Source organism: Toxorhynchites rutilus, chromosome 3, assembly GCF_029784135.1.
Source record: "Toxorhynchites rutilus septentrionalis strain SRP chromosome 3, ASM2978413v1, whole genome shotgun sequence".
Classification (NCBI taxonomy): domain Eukaryota; kingdom Metazoa; phylum Arthropoda; class Insecta; order Diptera; family Culicidae; genus Toxorhynchites; species Toxorhynchites rutilus.
In genome coordinates this window covers 246,085,858-246,113,667 of record NC_073746.1, presented here as the reverse complement: position 1 = coordinate 246,113,667, position 27,810 = coordinate 246,085,858, and the positions used below count along the sequence as shown (strand labels likewise).

Below are 27,810 nucleotides of genomic sequence, written 5' to 3'. Positions count from 1 at the left end.
GCGAAAATAATGATGGATTTTCAGGTGGAATAAACCAGCTTTCAAAATCAAAATTATGAATGAAAATTTACTTTAACGTATCGAATATTTATTTTATGTGATGAAATAAGCGAAACGAAAACGAACCGAAAACTGTGACTAATGATGATTTTATATTATAATAGTAATTATTTGTGGAACAAACAGGAAATGCATCGACAAATGGTTAAGTGAGTGTCAGAACTACATGTGTTTGGTAATCAAACAATATGAAGTAAAAATTTTCATTCATTTTTATTTTTACACTGCACTTGGCCCTTCTGATCTGATGGAGAATAATTTACCTCCCAAGCACTAATATCACCACCAGACGTCGACACTGTACATTTGTCGTCGCAAACGTAAACAAATCAGACTATATAACGCACACCAACAAACCACCGCATTCGTGAAACTGAAAACGTTTTTTTATTACAGAATCAGTTTGGCACTGACTCAGTTTTAAAAACGAATTCGCTATAAGAGAGGGGGAGGAGTATCTAACCCCATAGAAACACTTATTGTCCTAAACACTTATATCCTAAAACCTCCACATGCCAAATTTGGTTTCTTTGCTAACTACCATAGAATCATTTATTGCACCCTACAACCTCCACATGCCAAATTTCGTTTCATTTGCTCGATTAGTTCTCGAGTAAAGCAGAAATTCGTGTTTCATTTGTATTTAGACGGTGCCATACAAATGAAACACGAATTTCTGCTTTACTCGACCGTGAAACCGTGAAAACATTTATTGCGCCCTAAAACCTCCATATACCTAATTTGGTGTCGTTTTCTTGATAAATTCTCGAGTAATACAGAAATTTGTGTTTCATTTGTATGGCAGCTGTCACCAGCCTTCGACGAAACCAACAACGATATTGCAGTGCAAAAACATGTTTTTAGCGGAAATGTTTTACATTGGCTGAAATCTTATCTGATTGGGCGCTCCTTCGAGGTTGAAGTTTTCGCCAATTGGAAATTTAAAAAAAATGGACCGATCGTTTGACACTGAATCCAAATACGTGCTACACAATCTCTTTTTTCTAGAAGGGAAGGCTCAATTCATTTCGGCTATCATCGTGATTATGTTCCGCTAGCCAACGTCGACTGTATTAAAAATCTTGGTGTTTATTTAGACTGCAAGTTCAATTGCAAAGTTCATGTCAACACCGTCGTCGGGAAAGCCTCCGCGATTTGATATCTATATTATCTGAATGAGAGTTTTTTTTATCCCATTTATTTATTTCTCAGGCTCATTAGCATTTTATCTTCTTTTTTAACAGAGCCGGGTTTGTATCGTGTACATGTACATATGTTTATGTTTCTATAAATTGTAAATTACACAGTAATTAGTAGTAGCCATTTAGGCGTTAGGTTTTTCTGTTCCATTACATTATGGTAAATTAGTCTGTAGTAGCCATTTAGGCGTAAGGGTATTCTATCTGTTCTTCCATTGTTGCGCAGACCGGACAGCGGAGACAGTTGATATTGATCATTGTTGGGCTATTTGTAGAACAGCAGCCCGATGTGTCTTGCAGAACAGAGCAGTTGTATTGATGAATCGATCTTATTTCGACCGTGGATCGATCTCCATAGGTGATGATTGTTGCATGGACGTAGTTATTCTATAACAACACAAAGATGGTCAATTGAGGCCCTGAGTTTGAACTCACGATCGATCGCTTAGTAAGCGAACGCGTAACCAAGTGGCTACGAAGACCTTCAGAATGAGAGTTAACGGAATCTAAGCTGTGTTGGAGTTTAATTGTTTCTTTTTTAATTTTTTTTTATTAATTCGTTTATTTTTATAGACTCAGTTACTTAAGTTTAAAGAAGCCGAATTCTTAAATATAATTTTCAAACTACATATATATATATATATATATATATATATATATATATATATATATATATATATAAACAATTTTCTTACATCTATGGTTAGTAAGGTGGAAAACCGTTTACTCGCGGTGTACTCGAGTTTAGAAGGGTCACATATTTTTAGGAGATGGATGGGATATAAGGAAATTGTAACAATGTTGATGAACACTCAGTTCTTAAATGTATTCGTATATTTATAGTGTATTTACGTTTCAACTTATTCTACTGTTTATAGCAAGGGGACGAGTTACCCGCAAAGGAAGGAAAGGAGGGTATAAGGATATAGGGACAATCAGACACGAAGATCGATAGCTTTAAGGAAAACAAATATATGGGACATGTAATCAAGGTCTAACCGAGCCAACACATCTCTCACCGGCACATTGGGATGTCTTCCTCGGGCCCGAAGGGAGTTTTCTAAATTCGATCTGATATACCTCGCACGACCAAACAACATGCTCGATGTCGCTATAACCTTGGCCACAAACGCAGAGATTGCTGCCGGCAAGATTGAAACGGAAGAGTAGTGCATCTAACGAACAGTGATTGGACATGAGTCGGGGAAGGTGCGAATAAAGTCCCGACTCAATTCCAGACTTTTAAACCACGGTTTGAGGCTAACCTTGGGGGAAATCGAGTGAAGCCACCGTCCCAATTCATCCTCGTTCCACTTGCGTTGCCAGATAGCAATGGTTTTTCTGTGGACTAAAGAATAAAATCTATTGAAGGCGATTTGACGCTGATAAATATCACCTCCAATTGTACCTACCTTTGCTAATGAGTCAGCCCTCTCATTACCCGGAATTGACATAACAGTATCTGGATAAAGCACTCAAAATTTCTCTTATTCTCTCAAGGAAGTACAGCGAGTGCTTTTCCGGCCTCGCTGAACGGATAGCTTCGACAGTACTAAGACTATCCATTACAATGTAAAAGTGTTCAACAGGTTGTGAGGCGACGCTGTCCAGCGCCCAGTATATCGCTGTCAATTCAGCAATATATACTGAGCAAGGATACTGAAGACTGTGTGAGGTGCTAAAAAATACGTTGAACACTCCAAATCCTGTGGACTCATTCATAGAGGACCCATCAGTAAAGTTCAAATTATCTTGTAAGCAGGGTTGCCAACTATAATTTGAAAAAATCAGGAAGAATGAAAATAAAAATCAGGATAGCTCATATTGGGTTGTCCGAGAAGTTAATGATTTGTTTCACAATCTTTCGCCATCTTTCACACAGCTTAAATAATTCTATCCTTCCAAAACATGTTTGCTTCCTCGTCGAAAACTACTGCGAGCCATACATGTGAGAAACAGGTTGCTTGGTAGTAGCTCATAATACAGAATCCAATCCAAATCCAACCAGAAACAAAGTATAACTTCTATCGGGTGAAGACCGGATATGTAAAAGAATTAATAAGCTTGGTAAAAATCCTCGCATAAGCTAATGCTAGTATTTCGCCTTACTCTTTGATCGTTTATATTTTTTCCGAAAAACCTACAGCATCACTACAGTCAATTGCAGAGAAATCAATATTCAAATTTTCACTGAATTCATCATCCATGTTTTGGAATAAATCTTTACTCAACAAATGAGGAAAGCATATCAGCAGTGGAAGACTTGTTGAATTTTTCCTAATTTTTATGATTTTTATGATATTTAGTTATAGATATATTTACCATAGTTTCATCATTAAAGTTGTTTCTACTTTGAATCAGATGAACAAATCACATATAAAATCTTTTTATATTGTCTGTGGATTCAAAATTTCTCTCTTGAGTAATTTTACACTCTGAAACGTATTCCTACATTAATAACTCTGGGGATACATCTACATACACATTATCTTCAATAAAGCAATGTTGTTCCTCAAACTTAATCTCGGTGTAATTCCATAAATTCGTCAGACAATCGGGTTCATGAAATTTTCTAGCACTGCTTTGGGGAGCCACGAAACAATTGAGGGTAGAGATAAAAAAGTTAAGTACACAGTTCAACTTAATGTAAGATATATACAAGTGCGAACCGGAGAACTATCATGACAGGAAACTTTGGCATGGATACCAGTATATTTATTACGAATAATGTAAAGTGTACAAAATTCAGCAAAATTCAGGATCATTTCAGAAAAATCAGGATAAATTGAGTGTTCGTCAGGATATTAGGGAGCGTGCTAAAAAGTCTAGGAAATGTAAGGGTTCTTGAAGGTCAGATTCGTTTGATCCTACGACAGACACCACTCCATCTTCTGCAAGTTGTCTTAGGCTGCAATTTTGTGTAAGGCATTTTTCGATGTCGCTTACATAGAAGTTGTACAAAAAGGTGCTTAAACATGAGCCCTGGGGGAGGCTCATGTAAGAGAACCGACTTACTGCCGAATCTCCGTGAGAAAAGTTCAAATGTTTTTCACAAAGCAAGTTATATAACATATTGTTCAATAGAGGCGGCAGACTCCGAGAGTGTAATTTGTCTGACAAAACCTCTATTGAAACTGAATCAAAGGCCCCCTTTATGTACAAGAATACTGAAGCCATTTGTTTTTTTTCGGCGTAAGCCATTTGAATTTCTGAAGAAAGCAACGCAAGACAATCATTCGTCCTATTGCCCCTGCGGAACCCATATTGTGTATCTGAGAGAAGGCCATTTGTTTCAACCCATCGATGAAGGCGAAACAACATCATTTTCTCCAACAATTTCCGTATACAAGACAGCATTGCTATTGGGCGGTATGAATTGAAGTCGGACGCGGGTTTTCCGGGTTTTTGAATAGCTATAACTCGTACTTGTCTCCAACCATCTGGAACAATATTATGCTTCAGAAACCGATTGAATAAATTCAACAAGCGATGTTTCGCCACATCAGAGAGGTTTTTCAGCAAGTTGAAATTAATCTTATCCGATCCCGGAGTAGAATTGTTACATGAAAGGAAGGCAAGAGAGAATTCTACCATCGAAAACTCGGAATCAAGAACGCACCTATCTTGTGAAATATCTCGAACAATTTTTTTGTACGGGAACGGAATCGGGACAAACCTTCCGTGCAAAATTCAAAATCCATCTATGTGGATATTCCTCGCATTTATTCGTTGAAGAGCGATTCCTCTTGTTTCGAGCCACTTTCTATATTTTTTTCATTGACGTTTCTCGTGACAAACCTCCCACGAAATTTCGCCAATAAGATCAAGTTTTTAAATTGATTTTCAAGTGCTAAATACGTTTGAAAATTCTCAATGGTTCCACGATTCCGAAAAACGTTAAATGCAATCGATTTATCCTGATAAAGCTTGGAACACTGGCTATCCCACCAAAGATTGGGAGGCCTTCGACGAATAGTGGATCCTGGGATGGGTTTCGTATCATCAATATCATTAGGGCAGTGAAATGCCCTAATAAATATGAATCTTCCATTCACTCTGACGACTTTTGGGAAACGGTAGCTCCTTTTTCAAAAACAATTTGTAACCAGTTCGTTTTTCGCGTCCATGACGCCTCAATCACATGAACGAATGAATTTCGATACAAACTTAAACGTCATGTCATTTAAATACAGTTTTGAAATGTAAAACCACTGTAATGTTAAAACCACTTAAATTTAAAAAAATTGATAACATTTACTCTGAAACACCCTGTATTTTTCAAAAGACAATTCGGACAATGATATCGGATCAAATTCATTCACATTATGTCATTCACAGAATGTTTTCCTCAGGTTATCATGAATCACCAAATGTTTAATCGAACGCTTTTCCGGCGTGAAAGTATCCGAACCACAATCTGTGGACGACCCATGAGGCGCAGTACCACCCACCGCGCATCGGGTGCCAGACACATGCGGTTTGACTCATCACTTCGGCTGTAAAATTCATCGCGTTCACGCTTGCCTTCAGTTCGTTGTTTTCCGGCGACGCGTGTGGAAGTGTTCTAATCTGCAGTGGCTTTCGCTGATTGTACTTTTTTTCTTTTCCGTTCACACTTTGGAAAAGGGTAGCGAAAAGAAATAAAAGTGAACTCGCCTCCGAGTTAGCGGTGCATATTTTATCGTCAATCGTCAATCGTGTCGGTGAATTGTTTTGTTTCAAGGTGAATTAAAGTGCTAAATTGGAGTTCAATAACCAAGTTTGAAGAAATAAGAAAAGTATGCTACTATACGAATTTTCACAGTGTAAATGCTGCTAAAAGATGAGAACTGTTAAAAAAATGAGATATATAAATTAGGTTCGCTGCACAATGGCCATTATGTCGACAAACGTCCATCCCCCTAGCTGATTCGTGTACTTGCCAATTATTTAATTGCCAGAATAGCAGCCCAGTGTGCGAACGTTGGATCTCTCCCTTCATAATTCCGGGCACTATAGAATACATATCCATTCGGAATAGTTATGCTATGACGGACCTGCCCAACTTGGATGATAAAAAGTGGTTTCGCTCGCTGTTACGCTTCCACGATTTGGCTCTTCCTGCACACCGGTGCTCACGCCTATTAGAATGGAATGATTTGCACCTCAGTCGGATTAGCAGAACCGAATCCCACAAAGAAAAAGTCTCTAATTGGATTAGCGTGCAAGTGAGAACGAAAAATTGAAGCATTTTAGCTGTTTTAGGAACTGTGTAAGAGAATAATCGTCGATAAAAAGTGACACGAAGCAAATTTGGAATCTTCTCCAACTTTAGTTGATGGAAGAGGGTGGCTGTTAGGTGGTGGTGGTGGTGGCGATGGTGAGATGACATGCGATACAGCATGCGCGCATATCACGCAATAGCAGAGGATGAACTCACGAAAATTCACTACACTCAAACATCTCCTACGGAGGAGGGACGAGATTTCCCACATTCGCTTTGCACTTTCTTTTCATGTGTGCGGCATTGTTGTTTTTCGCGCACTTTGACAACAAGTCCCGGCTTCGGCGTGTGAAGTCTCTCGATGTTCTTTTTTGTGATCTAATCGTCGTTTTCATTTGGGGTATTTTATTTTTAGCTTTTCAATATGTTCTTTGCTTTTCGATCGCCGGTTCTCGAATGCAACCGACTGCGTTATGAACGTGACAGTTAATCCAATGCACAATATTACGCGCAAAATTTGAATTTAGGCTGGATTTGTTATTCAACCGGAATGTATAATATAAGTGGTTATAAAACAGTGAATCGCTTTGCCCATTGACCTGTCTATCAATGTGGAGTGAGCTGATTGTTTACCTTTCTATTAGCACTTGATCGTTAGAAAGAGGACCCCACACAAACACACTGAAAACAATGTTGTGTAAACTATTGTATATTTTAGATTGTTTTATACTCGTCGAATATCACGTGATTCCAAAACATTTGGGGATTTTTTTAAATTTTTATACAATCATATGGAGTGTCATTGAAGTAAAGATGCATTTAAAGACATGGTTGATAATTTCAATTCAATTAACTTCTTATGTTTGATAGAAGACAGGCTCGGATGATTAACAACAATTGAAAGAGAATCACTTTTAGTAAGAAATACCCACCCCCTTTAAATGTATGTGAATTTTTGGAAAACAAACAGAACAGTGTTCAACCCGTTATCACCATTATCGTGTGACTCGATTGTATCATCTCAAAACGAAAATTGGGAAAACAAAGCTTGCTTTATATTCATTATATTATACGGAGATAACGAGGCATTAACATTTTATATTCATCTATTCAAAATAAGACTCAAACCATTAAAACTGCCGAGTAGAGAGAAGTTTAGCACGAGAATAATGTCAAACGTTGTTTTCGTTTATCATCTACGACGGGAAGTATTGTACGATACTTCAAACATGTAGACCAGGGGTTCTCGAACTATTTTGGGCAATAGACCCCTTTTTCAGAATGAAGTGATACCTCAGACCCCCATAGAGAATTTTTTTCAATCATACAAAATACTTAACAACTGAAAACCTTTGCCGTTCATTAATTTTAGTATTTTTTTTTAGCAGCTGTAAAAAATTGGAGTATTGCCAGATACCTTTAGAAGTCTTTGGTTAAGCAAAATATTCAAATAATAATATTGTGGGTGATAATATAGTTTCCACGGCCTAATAAAGAGTTAAGTGACCTGACATAATTTTCTCAACAAAATACAACAAAATAAATAGACATGAAATTCGGTGAATATCAAGTGTAATTAACAGTTATTAATACCAATTAATCACAAATACAAATTGCTTCTGGATATCGTAGAAAATCGCAAAGTAAAGATAAAAAAAACATCAAAAATTCAGTGTCATGGAAGAACCTGGTGATTTTTTACCAACCTATCTAAATCTGGTTCAATATTGGTGAGTTGAGCCCCTGCATCTCCTCGTTCGTCGATTTTCCCATAGTTTTTTTTTGTTTTTTTGTTTCGACAAAACGTTTAAAACCACACTGAAGCCTTTTTCGACAAGGTATGAAGATGGAAAATCGATAATACATTTTTCAACAATGTTTCACAATACTGGATACGTCGGAGATGCAAGGTTTTGAGCGTTAATAACTCTTTGCCGGCTGAACGAAGTGGTACGCTAATCATTTCATTCAAAAGCTAAAATGTCTACGAGTTATGTTTTCTTCAGAACTTGAGACCTAAGTGCAAGCTTCTTATACAGTAAAATATCAGGAGCATGTTTGGACTTGGACATGTCAATTATAGCACAAGTAAAAACGTGCGTGAAAGACTTGTTCGCTCAAACACATTATCGTACGAACTTGATCACGTTATTTTACTTTACATCCAAACTTGTATAAATTTATGAACTTATGTCGATGAGCCTTGTTGAGTTTTGAAAAGTACGACAATCACATTAGGTTGGGGAAAAATAAATAAGGGGCTTAGAATGCAAAGGGTGTAAGTGACTTGATCGATTTCTCTTCATATTTTTTTCCCTTTTTTTTAATAACTCGCACACAAAAACGTTCAAATTTTATGTTTCTATAGAAACCGATAATTGAGGTTCTGGCTTATCGTCCACATTGTCAAATAATCTGGGAATGTGTTTGCAGTGAAGCTATGATCAAAAGAGAATGTCTATGAAAAGAAATCGATCAAGTAACTTACACCCCTTGCACTCTAAGCCCCTCAACTCTATTATTTTCTCGGTAGATGGCTGTAGTGATTGATATCTCGTATAGTATCAATCAAACAATTTCAAGGTTATGCTCGTTGTCATTGTGACATTTCACACTAAAAAAATCTTTTGCTGTGTTTTGTTTGTTCCATTCAGTTGTGAGTTGCAGGGTGTTAACAATGGAAGTCAACAAAGAGAAGATTCGGTAGATTTTACAGTTTTTATGTTTATGGTGCTAATTACGTGCAATTTTGATTTTGTCGATTACGTTCAGGCATTTTTGATGTTAAAGATGCACCTCACAAGGCAAGGCAAACCTGTCGTCGAAATTGTCGATGAAGTCTCAGAAAAAACCGAAGTTGACCGGCATGATATTCGTTCTGGCATCGTCCAGGAACTGAAGATCGACCATAAAACAATTTTAAACCATTTGTGCAGAGCTGCATTCACAAAGATGCTCGGTGTGTGGGTGTCACACCAATTAACACCAAAAAATACGATTGATCGAGTTTCCATCTGCGAAACCTTGGCCAAACGGAATGAAATCGACCCATTTCTTAAACGGATAGTGAATGGTGATGAAAAATGGGTCACCTACGACAATAATATGCGAAAACGATCGTGGTCACAGCATGGTGAAGCAGCTCAAACGGGGGCCAAACCAGAACTAACGGTTAGGAAGGTTTTACTATGTATTTGGTGGTACTTGAAGGGAGTCATTTCTTTGTGAGTTACTTTCGTATGACCAAATACTAAATTTAGATCTCTACTCTCAACATCTGGACTGTTTGAAGCTAGCGATTGACCAGAAACTACCAAAATAAGTCAACAGAAGAGGTGTTGTGTTCCATCAGGACAACGCAGGACCAAACGTATCTATACTGAACTCCGGGAGGTTGGTTGGGAAGTAATAATGCATCCAGTCCGAATCTGGTACCTAGTTATACCATCTTTTTCTTGCATTACAAAACTTCCTGATTGATCAGAAATTGGGGTCAAGATAATATAGTCACTATAGTTTTTCGCCATTAACCCCTTCACGTATAACGTCGAACCACACTCGTGGCGATTAGACTGTGCCAGAACATACAAAATCGAACCTCACTCGTCGTTTATCGATGTGGAATGGATAAATGCTAAATCCTAAATATCTCAAATGAAGTTTTGAATTTTACGCAAAAATAATGGAATATTAGTCATTCTTATAACAAGTTGATGTACGTAATACAACTTGGACAGTATCTTGAAAGTTTCAAAAGAGAATTTGTGCTGATTAAGGGGTCGATTCTTAAACCTCGTCGACCCCCAACATCAGTTTTCGTTTGTGTCGACCCTTGGTAAACCAATATCGACCCCAAGGGATCGATATCGACCACTTTGAGAAACCCTGATGTAGACAGTGGTTATTCTGCACGGCGCTCGATTCTACAAAGCATGATATTAGACCTCAACTTAGTTTTCGTCCACAAATATTAGATGGAGTACATCTGGCACTTTCTCAAATTATACATTCTCGATACCATTTAATCAGCATACACAATTATTAGCGTAAAAAACCATTTTTTCTGTGAAAATGGGAGAAGAAAAATGTTTTTCCCGACATATACTTTTGCGCTACTTCGATTCGAAAAAAGTGAGCTCATGGGTTACACGAATGATGTTTTGGTGATTAAGCTCCTCGCTTTGCAACACTTGAAGCAGCCTAACAGCGCATATCGAACAACATTCGATTTCAAGAATGACAACTACGAGCTATTGAGCCAACCGTCGATTGGTCTTCTGGTGCCAGCATGTAGAAGTTGATGTCGTACACAAGTTCTCGCAGATTCTGCACGTGTTCAAGGGATTTGTGCCACTGAGCCTCGACCTTCTCTGGAGCCACCCTGATCGACTCATGAACTTTGAACTTGTAGAAGAAAACGAAATACCGCGGCCCGAACTCGAACAAATTTTTGGAGCTTCGTTTACTCCAATCACAAAGATACTGGTTCATCTCGGCGAACAAACCGCAAGATAATTATCCATTGCTGGCTGAATTTTTCAAATCAATTTTTGATTATCCTCCCCACTAAGGCGATGTATCAGGAGCACTGAGCAGGTATTATAGTTGCTGATACTTTCAAAATGTCGGCAGAAACATTGACTGAAACGCTGTCCAAACTGAAAATGTTGTACCAATCCGGGTACGATGGAGCAGTTCCTGCGGAATTTCTGAACAGATCATTGCTTGACTAAACGCGTATGTGAGCGGTAGACAATTGGTCGTTAAAATTGGACCATCAATCTCTGATTGGTTCACGAACGGCTTCGGCATCCCTTAGGGGAACGACGTAGGTCCACTGTTATTCTCCCTATTCTTCAACGATGTTGTTTTACATATTGGTAATGTTTAAACCATTTATTATATGAATTAAACTGAACTTTCTGTAAGATTGTAAGAGTTGTAGTGGTAGAAAGAATTCAAAACCATTAATTATCAATGTATTCTTTTTGACGTAGGACTACGTCTAACTGAAATATGGGGGGGGGGTCGAAATGAAAACAAAAACACAGAACATGCTGGAAAAAATTAAAGATTTCGAATGCTTACAACTCGAACATTTCTTAATAAATCGGAAAGATGTATGCATTAATTGATGGGAAATATTTCTACGCATCTATCACAATAAACAAAATGTTATTTTCCATGAGATAAACAATTGAATAACTGTGAAATATTAAGCGTTATCTTAACGCACTAATTGCCCGCTTTGATTGGCCCGATTTACGGTTCCCCCAACACAGACTTCAAAATCAACATGCCTGGGAGAATTCGCTTTGCAAATACATGCAAGTCGGGGTTTTTGTTCCCACCGAAATGTGTTTCCCCAATACGGAGGGGAATCCGCTTAGCAAATACTGCTAATAGTGCAAATAGAAATTTATCAAATCAAGCAAATTCGCGGTTCTAAAAAAACATGAGAGATGAAATAATTTCAGAGGGAAATGTAGAATATAGAGATAGGCAAAACAGTTCACTTTGATGAACGGTTCAGTCGCTAACCGTTCATCGAAGTGAACTAGTTGTTTTGAATCGTTCTTTCGCTCTTTCGTACAACGGTATCAATATATGTATCTAGAACATAGGAAGTTAGTTGGTACCCAACATATATACACAGCTATTCATATCCTAGCATTGATGTCGTTGGACCTTTTTTAATCACAAGGAATTTATATTTTTGGAATTACGGGAGGAAGAAATGCATCTTCGCAAACTGTATTTGAAACTATGTGTTGTGACTGTTTTCTTTTAGCAGATCCTCATGAATACTCTAGCGTTACTTCGGATCAGCTTCAGTTGTAAATATTTTATTTGATATATCGTATTCAATTGAACAATTATAAACTACTTACAATAAACAGTTTTTTCTCCGTAAAAATTCTTAGGTAACGCAGGGGTAAGATTAGGGCTCAAAGCTTCTTGATCGGCTGACTCTAGTGGAATGTATGTCAACGGTCGCGTGTTGACCATGGCTTCTGCTTCCACAATGACCGTTTCCAAAATCTCGTCGTCTGGTCTTCGTTGTGCGTCCAGAATGGTCCGAAGAGCTGCCTTCACCAACTTAACTATCCGCTCCCACGCGCCACCCATGTGCGGAGCACTTGTTGAGATGAATGACCAACGAGTCTCAGTGTTCGTAAAAACCGTAGCCAAACGTTCATTGCGTTCTTTGATTTCATTTTCCAACTAAATGTTCGCTCTGTGAAAATTCGTCGCGTTATCACTGAAGTTTTCCGCTGGTGATCCTCTCCGTGATCTTCTCACTGCCATGACACAGCTTTGCGTTGATAAGCTATGGACAACCTCCAAGTGGACAGCGCGGATAGTAAGGCATGTGAATAGCGCTATCCACCGCTTTGCGTTACTACGACCTACTTTTGCGAGGACTGTCCCGAAATAGTCCAACCCTACGTATGAAAAAGGCCGTACATAAGGAGTCAACCTTCGACAGCGGCGCCATGGGTGGAGCGCGTGGATGAGCATTATAGACCTTGCACCACATAAAATTCCTAGATACCTCAGCAACCATCGATCGTAAGTTCGGGATTTCGTAGAGTTATCGCAGCTCGTTTACCACGGTCTCTCGATTTGAGTGACGAAAATGACGATGAAACGCGTCTACAAGGATGAATGTTATGCGGTGTTGACGCGGAAGAATTACTGGGTATTTAGTTCCATATGATTTCCACTCGGCGTTTCCTAAACGGCCACAGCTTGAAAATTGGACTCGACTTCGCTATCGATTCATGCAGCTTCTCCGGAACTCCTTTCGTGTCTTTAAGCACTGTGATCTCCGATATGAAAAACTCTTCTTGAGCCTGCCACCACAGAGTTATTTCCGCCTTCTTCAACTCCTCTTTAGTTAGAGGTCCGTCTTCTGGCGTTTCGTCACGTTTGTGGCAATTACAGAAAACGCGGTGCACGTAGACCACCGTTCTGTGAAGGCTTTCCCAACGAGTGAACCTTGAAACGTCGACCAATGGGAGTTTGATCGATTGATGAACGTTGCAGATAATCAGCTCTTCTTCGGTAGGTTCGATAATTTTGTTGTTGCCAGACCATAACTCTTCGGGAAGCTGCAGAAAATCTGGCCCCTGGAACCAACGACTGTCAGAACTAATATTTGGCCCTGATCCCCACTTCGTAGCGTCGTCTGAAACGTTCAGTCTGGATGGAACCTTCCTCCACTCGCCAACGTCGGTCGTCGACAATATTTCACCTATCCTGAACCCCACAAACTGGTGATACCGGCGTTGATCCGATCGGATCCAGGCCAAGACAGTGACTGAGTCTGTCCACAGAAAACGCTTCGTCACTGGTATAGCGTGCATGGATAAGATACTATTGAAAAATCGAGATCCCAAAACGGCTTTCTGGAGCTCAAGGCGTGGAATCGTTAACATTTTCAACGGTGATACCATTGACTTTGCCACTACAAGGGTGATGGCAAGTCCATTTGGTGTGTCGACCCGAAAGTACACGGCACACGCGTATGCAGATTTGTTTGCGTCAACGAAAGCGTGTACTTGCAGCGAGGAATAGCTTTCTACAACGGCGTCAGAAAAATAACATTACGGAATGCGAAGAGTGTCGAGCTTCATTTCAATCCATTTTCTCCACTGCATCCACAGTTTATCATTGATTCGATCATCCCATCTAATACCAGATACCAGTAATTTATGAACGGGTTCGCCAGCTGATTCGTGAATACAGTAAAACCTGTTTTTGTTCGGTTTTTCTGTGCCATTTTTTGCTGAACAACTGCCAAAGCATCATTAGTCATGTGGATAGTGTGTTCGTGTAAAATAGCTTTGCATTCCAGCCGGCCTTGGTTCGATCCCCATTGACGTCGTACGGATTTTTTTGGCACAATCCCAAATGAAATGAGAAAAGAAAACAGAAAGAGATGTCTGCTCGCATACATACAAACCATTTTGAAGCTTTTAAAATAGCTCATTTTTTGCGAAATAGTTATTTACGTTAAAACTATATCATGAAAACTATACATTAAATCTGTATTTTGCATTTTGAATTTTTTATCAACTTTTTGACGTAGAACTACGTCTTTCATTAAGGGTGCCAAATCAGAAAACAGGTCACGTTTTTATGAAATAAAGTTAACGTTAATAACTATTTATGCCGCGAACGGATTTTGACGATTTACATACCAAACGAATCGGAATTTCCCTAAGATTTGTTTGATATGCTATACATTACAATTCCATGGTGTGTAAATGGATAAAATTCATGATCACTATAAGCGTTTCCATTTTCCCATACATTTTTCTGTGCATTTGTGAGCTTTCCCGAACAGAGCTGTCAATAATGAGCAACTTATGGACGAGCAACGAAGGGGAAATCGCAAGACTTAAAGTCTCCGTGAACTATGGAAAAGAAGAAGAACGAAGTGGAATATTTGACTAGAGTATAAACAGTGGATCTCGCTGAGGCAAACTTTCATTCTTCGTGAGGACACCGACTGAACAACATCGTTGCTGGGCAAGCTGGACGGTGAGGAGTGGAGTAAAGTTTTCCAAGAGGCTTTTTGAAGGTTAGAGACGAATAAACTAAAGAAGTTGAAAGTCTCACATGTCTTAGTTTTGGATTGAGCTGTGGACGCGACCAAATTACTGACTCGCTGATGTCTCTAGCATTGCAATAATTGCATCAAACTGACGCCATTGTATTAAGGTTCTGAGCTACACAATTGTGTAGGGAATCATCAAGCTAGGCTATCGTCAGCTCACAAAGAACATAAATGTTCTGGAATTTTGTCTGTGATTTGGTTTCGCATAACGGTAGCAAAACTCTCTCTACAAAGGATGACAGCTAAGCTGATCTAGACCGGCAATATTAACAAAAAGGGCTTCTGTTGAGCGCAAAACGGAGATAAGTGTGTGCATATTCAATTGTTTCAAGCCATCGATATATGGATATGTGTATGTGTACGTACGTGCCATAACGTATTGTGCTGTTGCGGGTGAACATGTCGATCCGAACGTGGTGACAAGGAGGGGAGATAGCGGAAAGGAAATATTTGCGCTAGGGTAGTAGTAATGAATCTCTGCTGAGGCAAATATTCAGCCTTTTTCCTAGCAGTTGACATTGTTTGTTTTCCGTCATCATAAAGGCTTCGTTGGTGCCTTTGACATTGCATCAATGCATTGAACTGACGCTATGGTGAAGCAGGTATTAAGGTTGTGCACCAAAAAATTATTAGGGAATACCAAGTTCTTCAATAAGTTTTGATAAGTTATTTATTTATTTGGGTTCGCGTGCCAGTTGCAAAACTCCCTTCAACTAGGATTTTATTTGCGCTAATCTTGACCATAATGATTCGTTTATTTAGTCACCAAGAAAGTAAATGTCGTTCTGAAATTTTGTACGTGATTTGGATTCGCTTATCAGTAGCAAAACTTTCTCCACTAAGGCTGATGTCACATTAGGCGGATTCGCCGCCGCGGATTCCGCGAGTAAAACCGTAGCGGAGGATCTGCAGTGTATTGTGAATGAGCCATGTCACACAGAGCGGGGCGGTTTTGAAAGCGAATTCATATTGAGAAAAAAACCGTCGCGATATCCGCGGCGGCGAATCCGCCTAATGTGACATCAGCCTAGGATGATAACTGCGCTTATCTCGAGCATGTATTGTTCTGTGAGGACAAAAAATGATTCATCAAACAATAGTCGTCAAATGATTCTACAAAAAAAAAATTCAGGGCAACCAAACTGGTAGAATGGCTATTTTTAAAATTTCGTAGCATTATAAAATAATATTCGCATTTATAAACAAGCGACTTGAATTTAACTACAGCGTAGTTCTACGTCAACAATGCGGTCGTGTCTTGGACACAACCTCCTATATTTTTTTTCGAAAACAACTATCTCAAAAAAAGGACCTACGAAATATTGGTCAGAGAATTAACATAGGAAATCGTTCAGATTTTTATTAAAAAAAATTTTAAAAAAATTATAAAAGAAAACATTTTGAAAATTAAAACTATTTTTTCTCAAAAATATACAATTTTTTCTTAAATTCTGAAGCAAAATATATGAATAGCCCATATAATTACTAACAAGTCATCCATATATCGGAATAAGGGCACTGCTACAAGAAAAGAGTTTCTCTAACATCAACTTATTCATGTTTTCTTGGAAAAAATGCTTCTAATGTTTTACTCGTAACATTTTTATGTGTAAATTATCGCGATTGACATGTTCTGCAAACTTTTTTCTATTTGGAAACATATCAAACGCGAGAATTTACAAACAAAAATATTGTCATGCATTGTATTTCAGCCGTTGCTTCATGCCTTTTTCACAGATTTTAAACACCTCCAAAGTTTGGTTTTGTAATATTTATTTCTGTCCGATTTCGCTTATAGTCACGTGGAAAATACATTCAAATTGAAATCTCTACATTTGATCTTACACGTTTGCTGAAGCCCACTTTTTATGTGATGACCACAGGTATCAGCCAATGCGTTAAAATATTCAAAGACATGCGTATCGCATTTCGAGCGTCCCTCGTGAACCAGGGCGGAATGAAACTGAGCCGGTTACGGGCCAGTTGTTGTTAAAGTTACATAGATCTCCATAGTCGCACAAAGCATTTGGTTTCCGGAAGCTGGAGGTCTTTTCAGAACTTGCATGTATTGTATAGTGGCCTTGTTTGTGCACAACTGTAGCCTGCAGCATGAATAAATAGCCAGAAATTAAATGTTTACCATCTTGAACAAATTGCATGAAGAGATTCGGTTGATTGATCTGTAGTGAGTAAACATATTTTATCGCTACAATTGAACTTAACAACAATACACGTTATCAGTGCCGCCCCATAAACAATCGGACCTTATCACTTGCGAGTGCCAAACTTCAATCATTGCGTCAATACAATATATCAATTGAATCTAAATAGGTCAAGTATCGATAGTTATTCGCAGACAGCGAAAAAATACTGTGTTTGTGATTTTATATTCTGCACTTTTCGTAATTCTCTAGGTCAAACGTGTATAACTCAGTCTAGACTGGAGCAAAACACTCCCAATAAACGAGAATGCCTTTTAAAATACAATTTCCTGCTTAAGCCTGATACCGTATCCGTCACCCACAATTTGTCTGCATCGTTTGGAATGCCCCAGCTAGCGGCAGCTTCCTCTGAATGATGTTAACTCAATAATTGAAACGTTATCGCGTGCTCAGGCAAAGAACATGACAAAAATTAAGCTCAAAAACTGTCGTCACGCGAGCGTTTCGAGCATAAAAGCGCACGTTTGTTGGTGCATGAGAACGGAACCAATTGGAAAGACAATTGGATGTATCGGATTACCACAATGGATGCGATGCACTGCACAATTAGTAAAGTTGAAACAGAGCCCATGCTTACGTTTGCTTCCGTTGTTTGCGGTAGGTCACAGAGTTGCATTTCTCTGCCTTACGAACATTTTTAGAGAAGCGATTCAAAAGCGCTCGAAACAGTTCGGAGAACTCAGTTCGTCGCGAATTGATTAAACGTTGCTATTATATCGCCCTGAAAACGGTTCAAAGCATTGCAGCGAATCCCAACCAGCGTAACTACCATCGTCATCATAACCATCACCATCATCGCATCTTCTTTCAAGAGGAGGTATTCCGTTTTTGCACACTGTTCAGCAGACCGTATAAAAACTCGGTATATTACGTTTACGTGTTCATCGTGAAAAGACTGGACAGAAATATAACCCCTCTAACCAAACCGTAAGCATAGCTATTATTTATCAATGAACTGAACCGTTGCAAATCGACGTGAGCTCCCCGAATTGGATTCACTCTACAAAGCATTAACCGCGTCAGGTTTCAACACAATGTTACTGTGGAGAAAAAAAAACTCACGTTTACAGTTTTTTTTTCAATTACTTTTATTGCGTCCGATAATTATTAGTTTTTCCCTTATTTAAAATCATTCTCTAAATGAAACGGTGCCGAAGTGGGAGGTCCAAAGATCGTTCTCATCTCTGTAGTTCCAACTCCAATAGATGACTCGTTGAAAAAGCTTCCTATCGGCACTGTTTTGAATGAACCGACGCCAGAGCCATTGATTACGCGCGATTGAAAGGTGAATTGAATAGAAAGCTGCGCCTAAAAAAGGACAAATTAGTATCGGAATCGGTGTTACGGTGGGGAATGATTTGCGAGAATGAACAGATGAAAACCAGAGAAGCATTGGAAACCACGCGCCTGGGAATATGGTTATGTGAGCTTGTGATATCAATTCTTCTTTTCAGAGAAAAACAAGCGAAAAGTTGTTGTGAATAGTGTCGGAAGAAAGAAAAGTGAACTTCATTGCGTAAATTACGTTTGGTAGAAAAAGTGCAAAACAATGGCTGCTCCTGCTCCAGTGAAAAAAGTACCAATTCATTTACAGGTAAGCGATTGTTTAGAGAGATGTTTATGGACGTGACTGGCAATTCTCGTTCACCAGATTGCAGTAGATTGAGAAATGCTTCAACAGTTGACCATCATAAAAAAAATTCATCGTCTGCTATCAAATTCAAATGTTTTTCAATTTATTAAATTCATTTCCACAGATGATAAACATTCGTGATGTTGGAGGGCTTCGAGCGGTAACGCCAGATTTAGTAGAATGTTATGAAGTGAGAACTTTTGTGAACAAAATTTACCACATATTGAGTTATTGTAAAAATTAATAAATTTTTCATTGTACATCGGTACCCATACTTGTATCTGTGAATGTCATGAGTGTGAAATATTTACGCAAGAAATTTAAACATTTGACTAAATGTCAAATGACATAATAAATCGTCAAAGCCTATGTTTTTTTTTTGCTGTTCGGAATCCCCCCCTCAAATACCATTCATTCACTGTAAGACATCAACGAATTTGAGGATGGATATGAGACAAAAAAGCTACAAAATAAACATATCTCGAAAATATAAAGTAATTTTCGATATGTAACATACAAATATCTCAGCTTTCCCAAAAATATACAAGCAGCTAGCATCTCTGTAGATTTAATATCTCTAAACCATAACGGGTGACAACTAACATTTTTGAATTTCTTTCTCGAGCTGTCAAAAAAGTCAAACATATTTGAAGAAGATCTGATTTATTGAAATTAAAGGTACATTGTCCATTGTTGAAAAAAAAAATTGAGAACATTTGAAAACGGTCCGTAACTGGCTGTTCGACGAGGCTTCCGTTTGATGATGGAACAGGAGCGTTGTACGGCCAACTTTTTGAATGCATATCTTGATTCTACCAATCAACTGTTTGCAATTCGTGGCTCTCCACAGGGTTACCATTTCTACAGAATAATCTGTATTTATACATATTTTTCAGTCTTTTTGAAACCAAGAATTTGTAGATACAGATTACAGATTTTTTAGGTTTCCATACAGATTTACAGATTTTTCAAAACAACGATCCAATATTAGTTATAGCTTGATCACAATAATATTTTTTCCCAACTCACCAATTTTATTCATATAGGATTCAATTCAATCAAAGGCGAAAAGATGCCAACATCTGTGTCATCAGCTAGCTTTACAGTAAACGAATATCACTGTTTATCTTTTTCCTACTAAAGCACAGTAAATGCGATTTTTTACGTGGATACCATCAACATCGTCATATTCATAATAACTATGCCAGCCAATGATACTAAAGCTAAGATTAGGCTTCAAAATTTTATATATAAAGATTTTGAAGCATAATCAAGGTTTTCCCATGTACGTATAACTCATCATCACAAGAGAACGGCTGCTCAGAATTGAGTCGTCTATATCTTGTTATGTCTGTCTCCACTCAAATTAGAATGATAGAATGCTTTGAAGAATATTTAAAAAAAGGAAAATTTAAAAAAATGGGCTACGCATATGTACTGCAGTGAAAAGTGAAATCGAAAAAAAAATTACGCATTTGTTCTCCAATGATAGGTTTGTCCGATTGGAGTTAATTTATTCAATTGGAATTAATTTTAACGACATTGATATTTATGTTTCGCCTTTTTGTAAATATTTATGGATTTTCAGGTGGAAAATGAAAATGAATCGCCAAAATGTGGTTATCAAATTCGAGTAAAGATTGTTCGATTTAAGCTGAGATCCCTCCGTAGATCAATGTAACGATGAAAAAAAATTGTTTTTCTTTTGAAAAATTTTGAAGGAACAACGGAGTAAAATCCGAAAAAAACTGAGAAATTTGAAACTGCTCTCGAACTTGGTAATCTGATAGAGTTAATTGCAAAATTATAGATTGATATTTATTTTCTATTACAGAACTTTAGACCTTAAAATTCAGTCGTGTCTAACAGTGACAAATGCCAATTGAAAGATTGATTAATTTTCTGGAATTCAAGCCACGAACGTTCACTTTCTGAAAGAATGTGAATGTTCAGAAGTATTCATATCAAAAAATCAATTTTGAGCAGGACAAAGTTAGCCGGGTCAGCTAAATGAACTTATAAATTTAACCCTTTGCGGTGGTCTTAAATTTCGACATGTATACTGGTCGCAATTATTTTTACTTGAAGAAGCAGTGATGTATAACTTTGTAAGATGAACAAGATTCCTTTATTTTTGTAAACTTCTGATAAGTACTTACTAAACAATGTTTTTTTGTTTATGATTAATAAAAATTGCTATAATTCATTTTCACGTGATATCTGTCGCATGTATCTCCGAAATAATTAGTTTGTCGTCTTTCGCCATTTATCTTTCTGTTTGAACATACAAAACAATGTTCTTTACAGCTATACAGTGCCGCAATACATGGAGTTTTCCATTAATCCTTTCCCCGAGCACGGATGACAACTTTTGTTTATATTGAGAACTGTTATCTATTATTCATAGTAACACCTAGTGATGTCTAAATTTTTCAATTTTTCATTTATTCGATTATCGATTAATCGTCGGGACGTTTTTCAGTATTCGACTCATTCGAATAATTGTCTTTCAATATTCGATTAATCGAGCGAATATTTATTTCCTGTAAAAATCACGTATCACGTTATCATTCTGGCCGCGTGGTCTATCGGGTTGTCGATGTTAGATGGCTGGATAAAAAAATTTATGCAGCCAAATTCTTAACCCAAAAATGCATTAACCTTGAGAAAGATCCCTTTTTTCATTAATCGCGATTACAGTGACAATTATTCGATGTATTTTATTTCAAATTACTCGATTATAATTTCAGATATTTGATTATTTGAATTAATCGAGCGATTAACCGACGTCTCTAGTAACACCGTTTTGGTTCGTGAATAAGTTCACAAGACATAAAAATTCGTTTAGAAAAAGTGTGAACTAATACATTGTTGCATAAGTTATAATATATGTATACTTCTTTGCTGTGGTGGCTGAGAGTAGACGAATGACCGCAAACAGTTAATACAGATTTTCTGAGAAAAAACACAGATAAAAAGATTTTTTGAGACCAAAAACACAGATTTTATTATGGCAAACCTGGTTCTCCAGTTGTTTGTGTACACCAATAAGCTCAAAATCCCGAATGAATCTTCGATTGGGCGAAACTGAGGCAGATTTGTCGGGTGGCGGTTTTTCGGGTACAAATGCGATCGATGAGAATACAGAAACGGCCAAAAAACACGTATTGTCCATCTACATGATGTATTTGTTGAAACGGGATCAAATTATATTTTTTTAAATTGTCAAATCTGGAACACATCTTGATTGATAGCCTAACTAGAGGGCTTGAACCATGGCTTAGAAATGCCTCTCTCAGAAATGGCAATACACAGCATCACTTTCCGTTCAAACTTATGTTTAAACTTATATTTTATACTCGGAGATGCAATAGAACCATCCATGGAATAGCATCGATCGTTTCCTGGAATGTGCGTCTTCGAAAAATGGAAGTAACTTTTGTCGTCCAAAATAAAACATTTACCGGGATATCATCTTGATTCCTGAAGTAGTTGAGTTTCTGCTCTTTAGTCCTCAACTACAATACATATGTCGATACATTTATTGCGAACTTGGAAAACTTTTTGGTCCTCTTGATAGCAAATTGCCACGTTTCATTGCGGAGTTAAATTCAAAATTAAATTCAAAGAGCTGATTGAAGTTAACTTTGATATTGGCTTCACCATCCATCCCAACAAACTTAATTGCCGAAATTAATCGCGTCTTACAGCTTACGTGTTATTATTTTTGTACTGGTTTCCTGTTTATCGTTCCGGTTCGGAGTTTTAACTACCTTAACAGTAATTCTCGGGTTATACTCAAACCATTTATTAACACCCTTTTTATTATTTTTCAAAAAATGTTATATCCGTTTTATTTTATATCATCTTTAGTGTCCATAATTCAGAATCAGAGTGTTTTGAAAAATCGGCTGTTATGCCAATAGCCCTATTTTTGAAAAATAACTTTTGAACCGCTCAACCTGTCGTTTCTTAAGCGTTAATGAAAGGTTCATCAGACCTTTCATAATAAATACTATATGGCACCTCAAATGTCTACTTTAAGGCGGAAAGTTCAAAAATGTATTATGTTTTTTGCAATTCGAAATTCACGATACTTTTCGATAAGACCTCGTATATCTCAAGAATAAAAAGTGTACTTTGATATTTTATATAAAAAAGTTTCAATTTCACTAAATTTTTATATAATTTCAAGAAAACTAAAACTTTTTTATATATAAAATAAGTGAAAACATTTCAAATTAAACTTTTTCATTGTGATTGAATATAATAATAATACAAATAATGAACTAAAAGCTTTCACATTAGCAAATTCGACGATTTTATTTTAGTCTCTTCACTGCACTGAATTAATGAAGGAAGGGATGTGATAGCTGCGAACGGTCTCTTGGCTAATTATTTTTCTTTTTGGACTTTTTTTTTTATTGTTTTTTTACTTATTTTTTCTTAAATAATTGTGTTGCACTAATCAAGCTCTTTCATTTGATATGCATATTGGTGAGGATTTGAGAAAAAAAAATATATGGCGCCACCTCGTGGTGGCGGTCATTTAGGGATTTGCATTTTTCATGAATAGCTATATTCTACTAGTCAAGGCCTTTCATTCGATACCCATATTGATGAGGTTTCGAAAAAAATATAAGATGTCATTTCGAATTTGCATTTTTTTGAATAATTGTGTTGTTCTCGTTTTTGAGTCACGGTTCAAAAGAGCCTCGGTTCAAAAAAGAGCCGGGGATCCGTGGATCGTGAGCTCGCTCTGACGAACCGTGGCCTGTGGCAGTGCAGGAGAAAGTTTTATTTTGCTCGACCTGTTTTTATGTTTGTAGATTTGTAAGTTTGTATGTCTGTTTGTAGCGTTGTCCCACATTAGTGGAAATTCGACCCTCTTCCTGCGGACCGATTGATATGAAATTTGGAACACACCTTTATCTCTGTTGCCATTCCAAAACTGCGTATTCTATGATCTTGAAATTTCAAGATAGCAGCCGCTACAAAATGGCTACTACAAATTTTCTCAAAATTTTATCAATATGGGTATCAACTGAAAGGTCTTGTCTAATAGAACACAGTTATTTGTGGAAAATTCAAATCCTAAATTGCCGCCACCTCAAAATGGCGATATTTTTTTTCAAAACCTCATCAATATGGGTATCAAATTAAATTATTTGACTAATATAATACATCATGAAATCATGAAAACATTTAAAAAAAAGTGAAGTAAAAAATAAAAATTATTGGAAAATGTTGACTGGTTTAACCGTTGATGAATATGCTAATGATACAGATAGTGTACCAAAAACTTTAAAACGAATTAAGTAAAAAAAACTTCTCAAGTTGAACTGTTTCATTGCAATCAAACATAATAATAACACAGACAATGTGTTGAAAGCTAAAAAATAATTATACAGGTAGCAGTAAGCAGTTAACACACATATACCTTCATCATTCTAGTACATAAATGAGATTAAAATAAAATCGTGAGCACGTCGGATTGATATTATCCACATTTAGTGGCTCCATCATATGTCCCACGATTATGTTGGAGTCTCATTAATGTCCTAAATGACCACTTTCACCTACAACACCGAATCTCACTCGCTGTGAAATGGCTGTGCCAAAAACTACTACATCGAATCTTACTCGTGGTACACTTGTATTAGAGATGGACGAGCGCTCACGAGCCGCTCATTTGAGCCGGCAGATTCCTTGGCTTTAATATAATATGTCGATTATCTAAATCGGTTCAATGGTTCAAAAGTTATGAATTTTTAAAGAAAGTAATTTTTGGGAAAAAATGGAAAAAGTTGATTTTTCGGACCACCCCAAAATGGAAATGGGGTTGAAAATAAAAAAAATGGGTCTAATATTTTATAAATATAAATATTAGACCCATTTATAGTATTAATGGGTCTAATATTTTGCAACAAAACTATCACTTTTCATAGAAATCTGAGAACCACTATATCGGTTTGACATGAAATGACTGTATTTTGTCAAAACCCCATCAATATGGATATCAAAAGAAAGGGTTTGACTAGTAGAACACAGTTATTTATGATAAATTCAACTCCCATATGCAGTAGATGCATGAAAGAAGTAATTGGCCATCATCAATTACTTCTTTCATGCAACTACCGCATATGTGTATCGAATGAAGTGATTTGACTAATATAATACAGTACATCATGAAAACATTCCGAATAAAAAGAAGCCAGAAATATTTTTTTAAATATCAAACGAGGCGAAAACTATGTCGTTATCGAAAACAGCTGTGCTCTTCTGACCGACATGATCTGACATGTTCAACATTATATGGAGCGAGAGAGATCGGTTCTAGTGATTATAAAAAAGCTCTATAATAAATTGATTTCGGAGCTGGTGAAGCGATTTGCAGATCAGACGAATTAGTAGCCCAATCAATACTGCTAGATCCTCGCTTCAAGTAGCTAGGTTTTGGGGATAACAGTAAGTACAACAATGCACACCAGTCGTTGATAAGTACGTTGAAAATGACATCTATAGAATACACACCTGCGAAACCACCACAAATCGTTGGTGATGAAGCGCGATCATCTGTACGAGAGGATTTTGATGCATTGGTTGGCAATATTCAACCCTCACATAATCCAGAAGCTGCTGCAATAGCTAAGGTAGATAAAATTCGGAAATTCTATCACCAAAGATCGTTTTTCTAGCTTGCACTGGGCATTTCCAGTCTTCAAGAAAAGCCACAAAAAGCCGGAAACAGCTCTTGAAACAGTCTTGGTGGTACTCGGGACGTAAAACAGCAGTATCACGATGGTCCTCCTTCGAGACAGTGGGGTTGGTCGTAGTGCACAAGAAGATTTGAATCGAACTAATCGACCTAGACCCAGGCGACGAAAACGGATTGACGAATGAGTATCGGGACGTGGAACTGTCGATCTCTCAATTTCATCGGAAGTGCCCGTGTGCTTTCCGAACTATTGTAGAACCGCAAGTTTGACATCGTAGCGCTGCAGGAAGTGTGTTGGAGACAGGGGTACCAAATGTACTGCATCACGACAGTAATCTCATAACTGTCGCCACCATTGTCCCGTGGCAGTCACGCGATTGAATTTTTAACTACAGTCACACAGTGGAAATGTTATGCGACATTTATTGTTACTGTCGTGTACTGTACACGAATACATTCCCATGTGAGAGTATTTTGGTCTTTCGTCTGCGACAGACCCGCTTGCTCATTAGTGATGTTTTTGTAGATTCTGAATGCAATAGTTATACGTTGCTACCGTCGTTGATGGTTTTTTTCCCTCGTGCTGATGATATCGGGTGTCTTAGTATATATTTTTCCAGCACAACGTCATTTTATTTCATTTCATTTTCGCAAACTAAAGAGATTAATCTGCTGTGCAGCGGAGAATTAATAACAATTAATAACTGGCGAATTCTGCAGCATATTCCGATATGGGAAAATTTAATTTGTCGATGACGCGGCTATTCTATGTAGAGAAGTTTTCGGGGGAAATAGTGTGAGCAACAGAAGAGTATTTTTGAAAGAGGTGCGTGGAGAAGTGTCGTGGGTGGAAGTCGTGTGAATGAAAGTTACGCGAATGCAACTGTAGGGCCAGATTAGAATGCGGCTGGGGGAAGTGTTGCGCACTTAGCAATGTAGGTTTGGACATGAAGGAGATTTTATTTTATTTATGAATAAAATATGTTTAGCGCGTAATCTTAATATTATCAACAAAAATGTAAAGTAACATTTTAGTATTATTATCATTATTACTAGCTGACCCGGTAAACGTTATGCTGCCATTTAGATAATTTTTAGTGAATATATTCGTTGTTATATGACAAACAACAAGTGTATTGCAAGTGTGTTTCATATTCATATTGATATACTGAATTTGAAATACAGCCACATTACTGCCCTCATTCACGGACTTGCAAATGTATTTAATGCTTTTCACGGAATTACAGAACTGCAGAACATTAATATATATGTTGCAAGATTTTATTACTCTGTTACATAGAACACATGTTTGATACGGTAGAGTGTGGCTAGGATGCATAGCTCGATTGAACTTGAGTCGTCGAACGGATTACAGAATGCAAAATTGCGATCCGTTCGGGTAATTCTAACTCGATTGTATTTCAGAATACGACGGTATACTTTAACCTGGTGAATTAGGTTTGCCTGGTTGATTCTTGCTTTGAAATATATGATTCATTGACATTCAAAACTATAATTATATCATGATCTGAAGAATTTTCCACATATAGAGATATTTCAGCTATTTTTGAAAGTGTGAAGTTAATAAAAAAAAACATTGCCTTTTTTTATGTACAAATTTATTTCCATGAGATCTTCTACGTGCGAAAATTTTCGTTATACTTGTTTCATTTGCGATTTTTTCGGGAATCTGTTTAATGGGGGAATCAACTCTGGTAAATCGAAAAAATGGTTTTTATGCAATGTTGTACCGGAAGGATTCTTCGATATTTCATTTCGTTGAAAATCTGCAGTAAAAACTATGGGGTCATCTCAAGAGTAACAGGGCTGTACGAATCTTTAAGTGCATTTTTTTCAGCTGGTGGTACGTTTATCTCAGAATCTAGTGGACCAATTTAGCAGAAGTTTTTTTCTCAGCATGCAAAAATGAATTCTTGTGTGACCTACGAAAAGGACCTATCTGCTTTGATCGATTATCATCATTGATAACTTCTCTGATAACCACGGCCTTACGATTTTTGTTGAATTTTTTTTTATCAAATGGCCGACATTTTGGCAATTTTCATAATTTTCAAAAACCGCTACGTAACAATTCAGATAATAAGATTTTTACATGCTAAAAAAATCAGCCATATCGGTCTACTGGATT

At 37.3% G+C, this 27,810-nt stretch overlaps 1 protein-coding gene across 3 annotated transcripts in view; it reads left to right on the top strand.

Moving 5' to 3' along the window:
* Positions 1 to 5,784: 5,784 nt before the first annotated feature.
* Positions 5,785 to 27,810, top strand: part of LOC129775778 (dihydropyrimidinase) — a 63,563-nt gene continuing 41,537 nt past the window's right edge. Inside the window, exons 1-2 of one of the 3 annotated variants that reach the window (XM_055780868.1) lie at positions 5,785 to 5,982; positions 18,765 to 18,904. In XM_055780868.1, coding sequence (XP_055636843.1) covers positions 18,860 to 18,904 — 45 coding nt within the window. In that variant the 5' untranslated portion in view covers positions 5,785 to 5,982; positions 18,765 to 18,859. Of the gene's footprint in view, positions 6,038 to 18,218; positions 18,238 to 18,764; positions 18,905 to 27,810 lie in introns of those variants that run through there. The other 2 variants (XM_055780867.1, XM_055780869.1) reach the window with 2 other exon arrangements.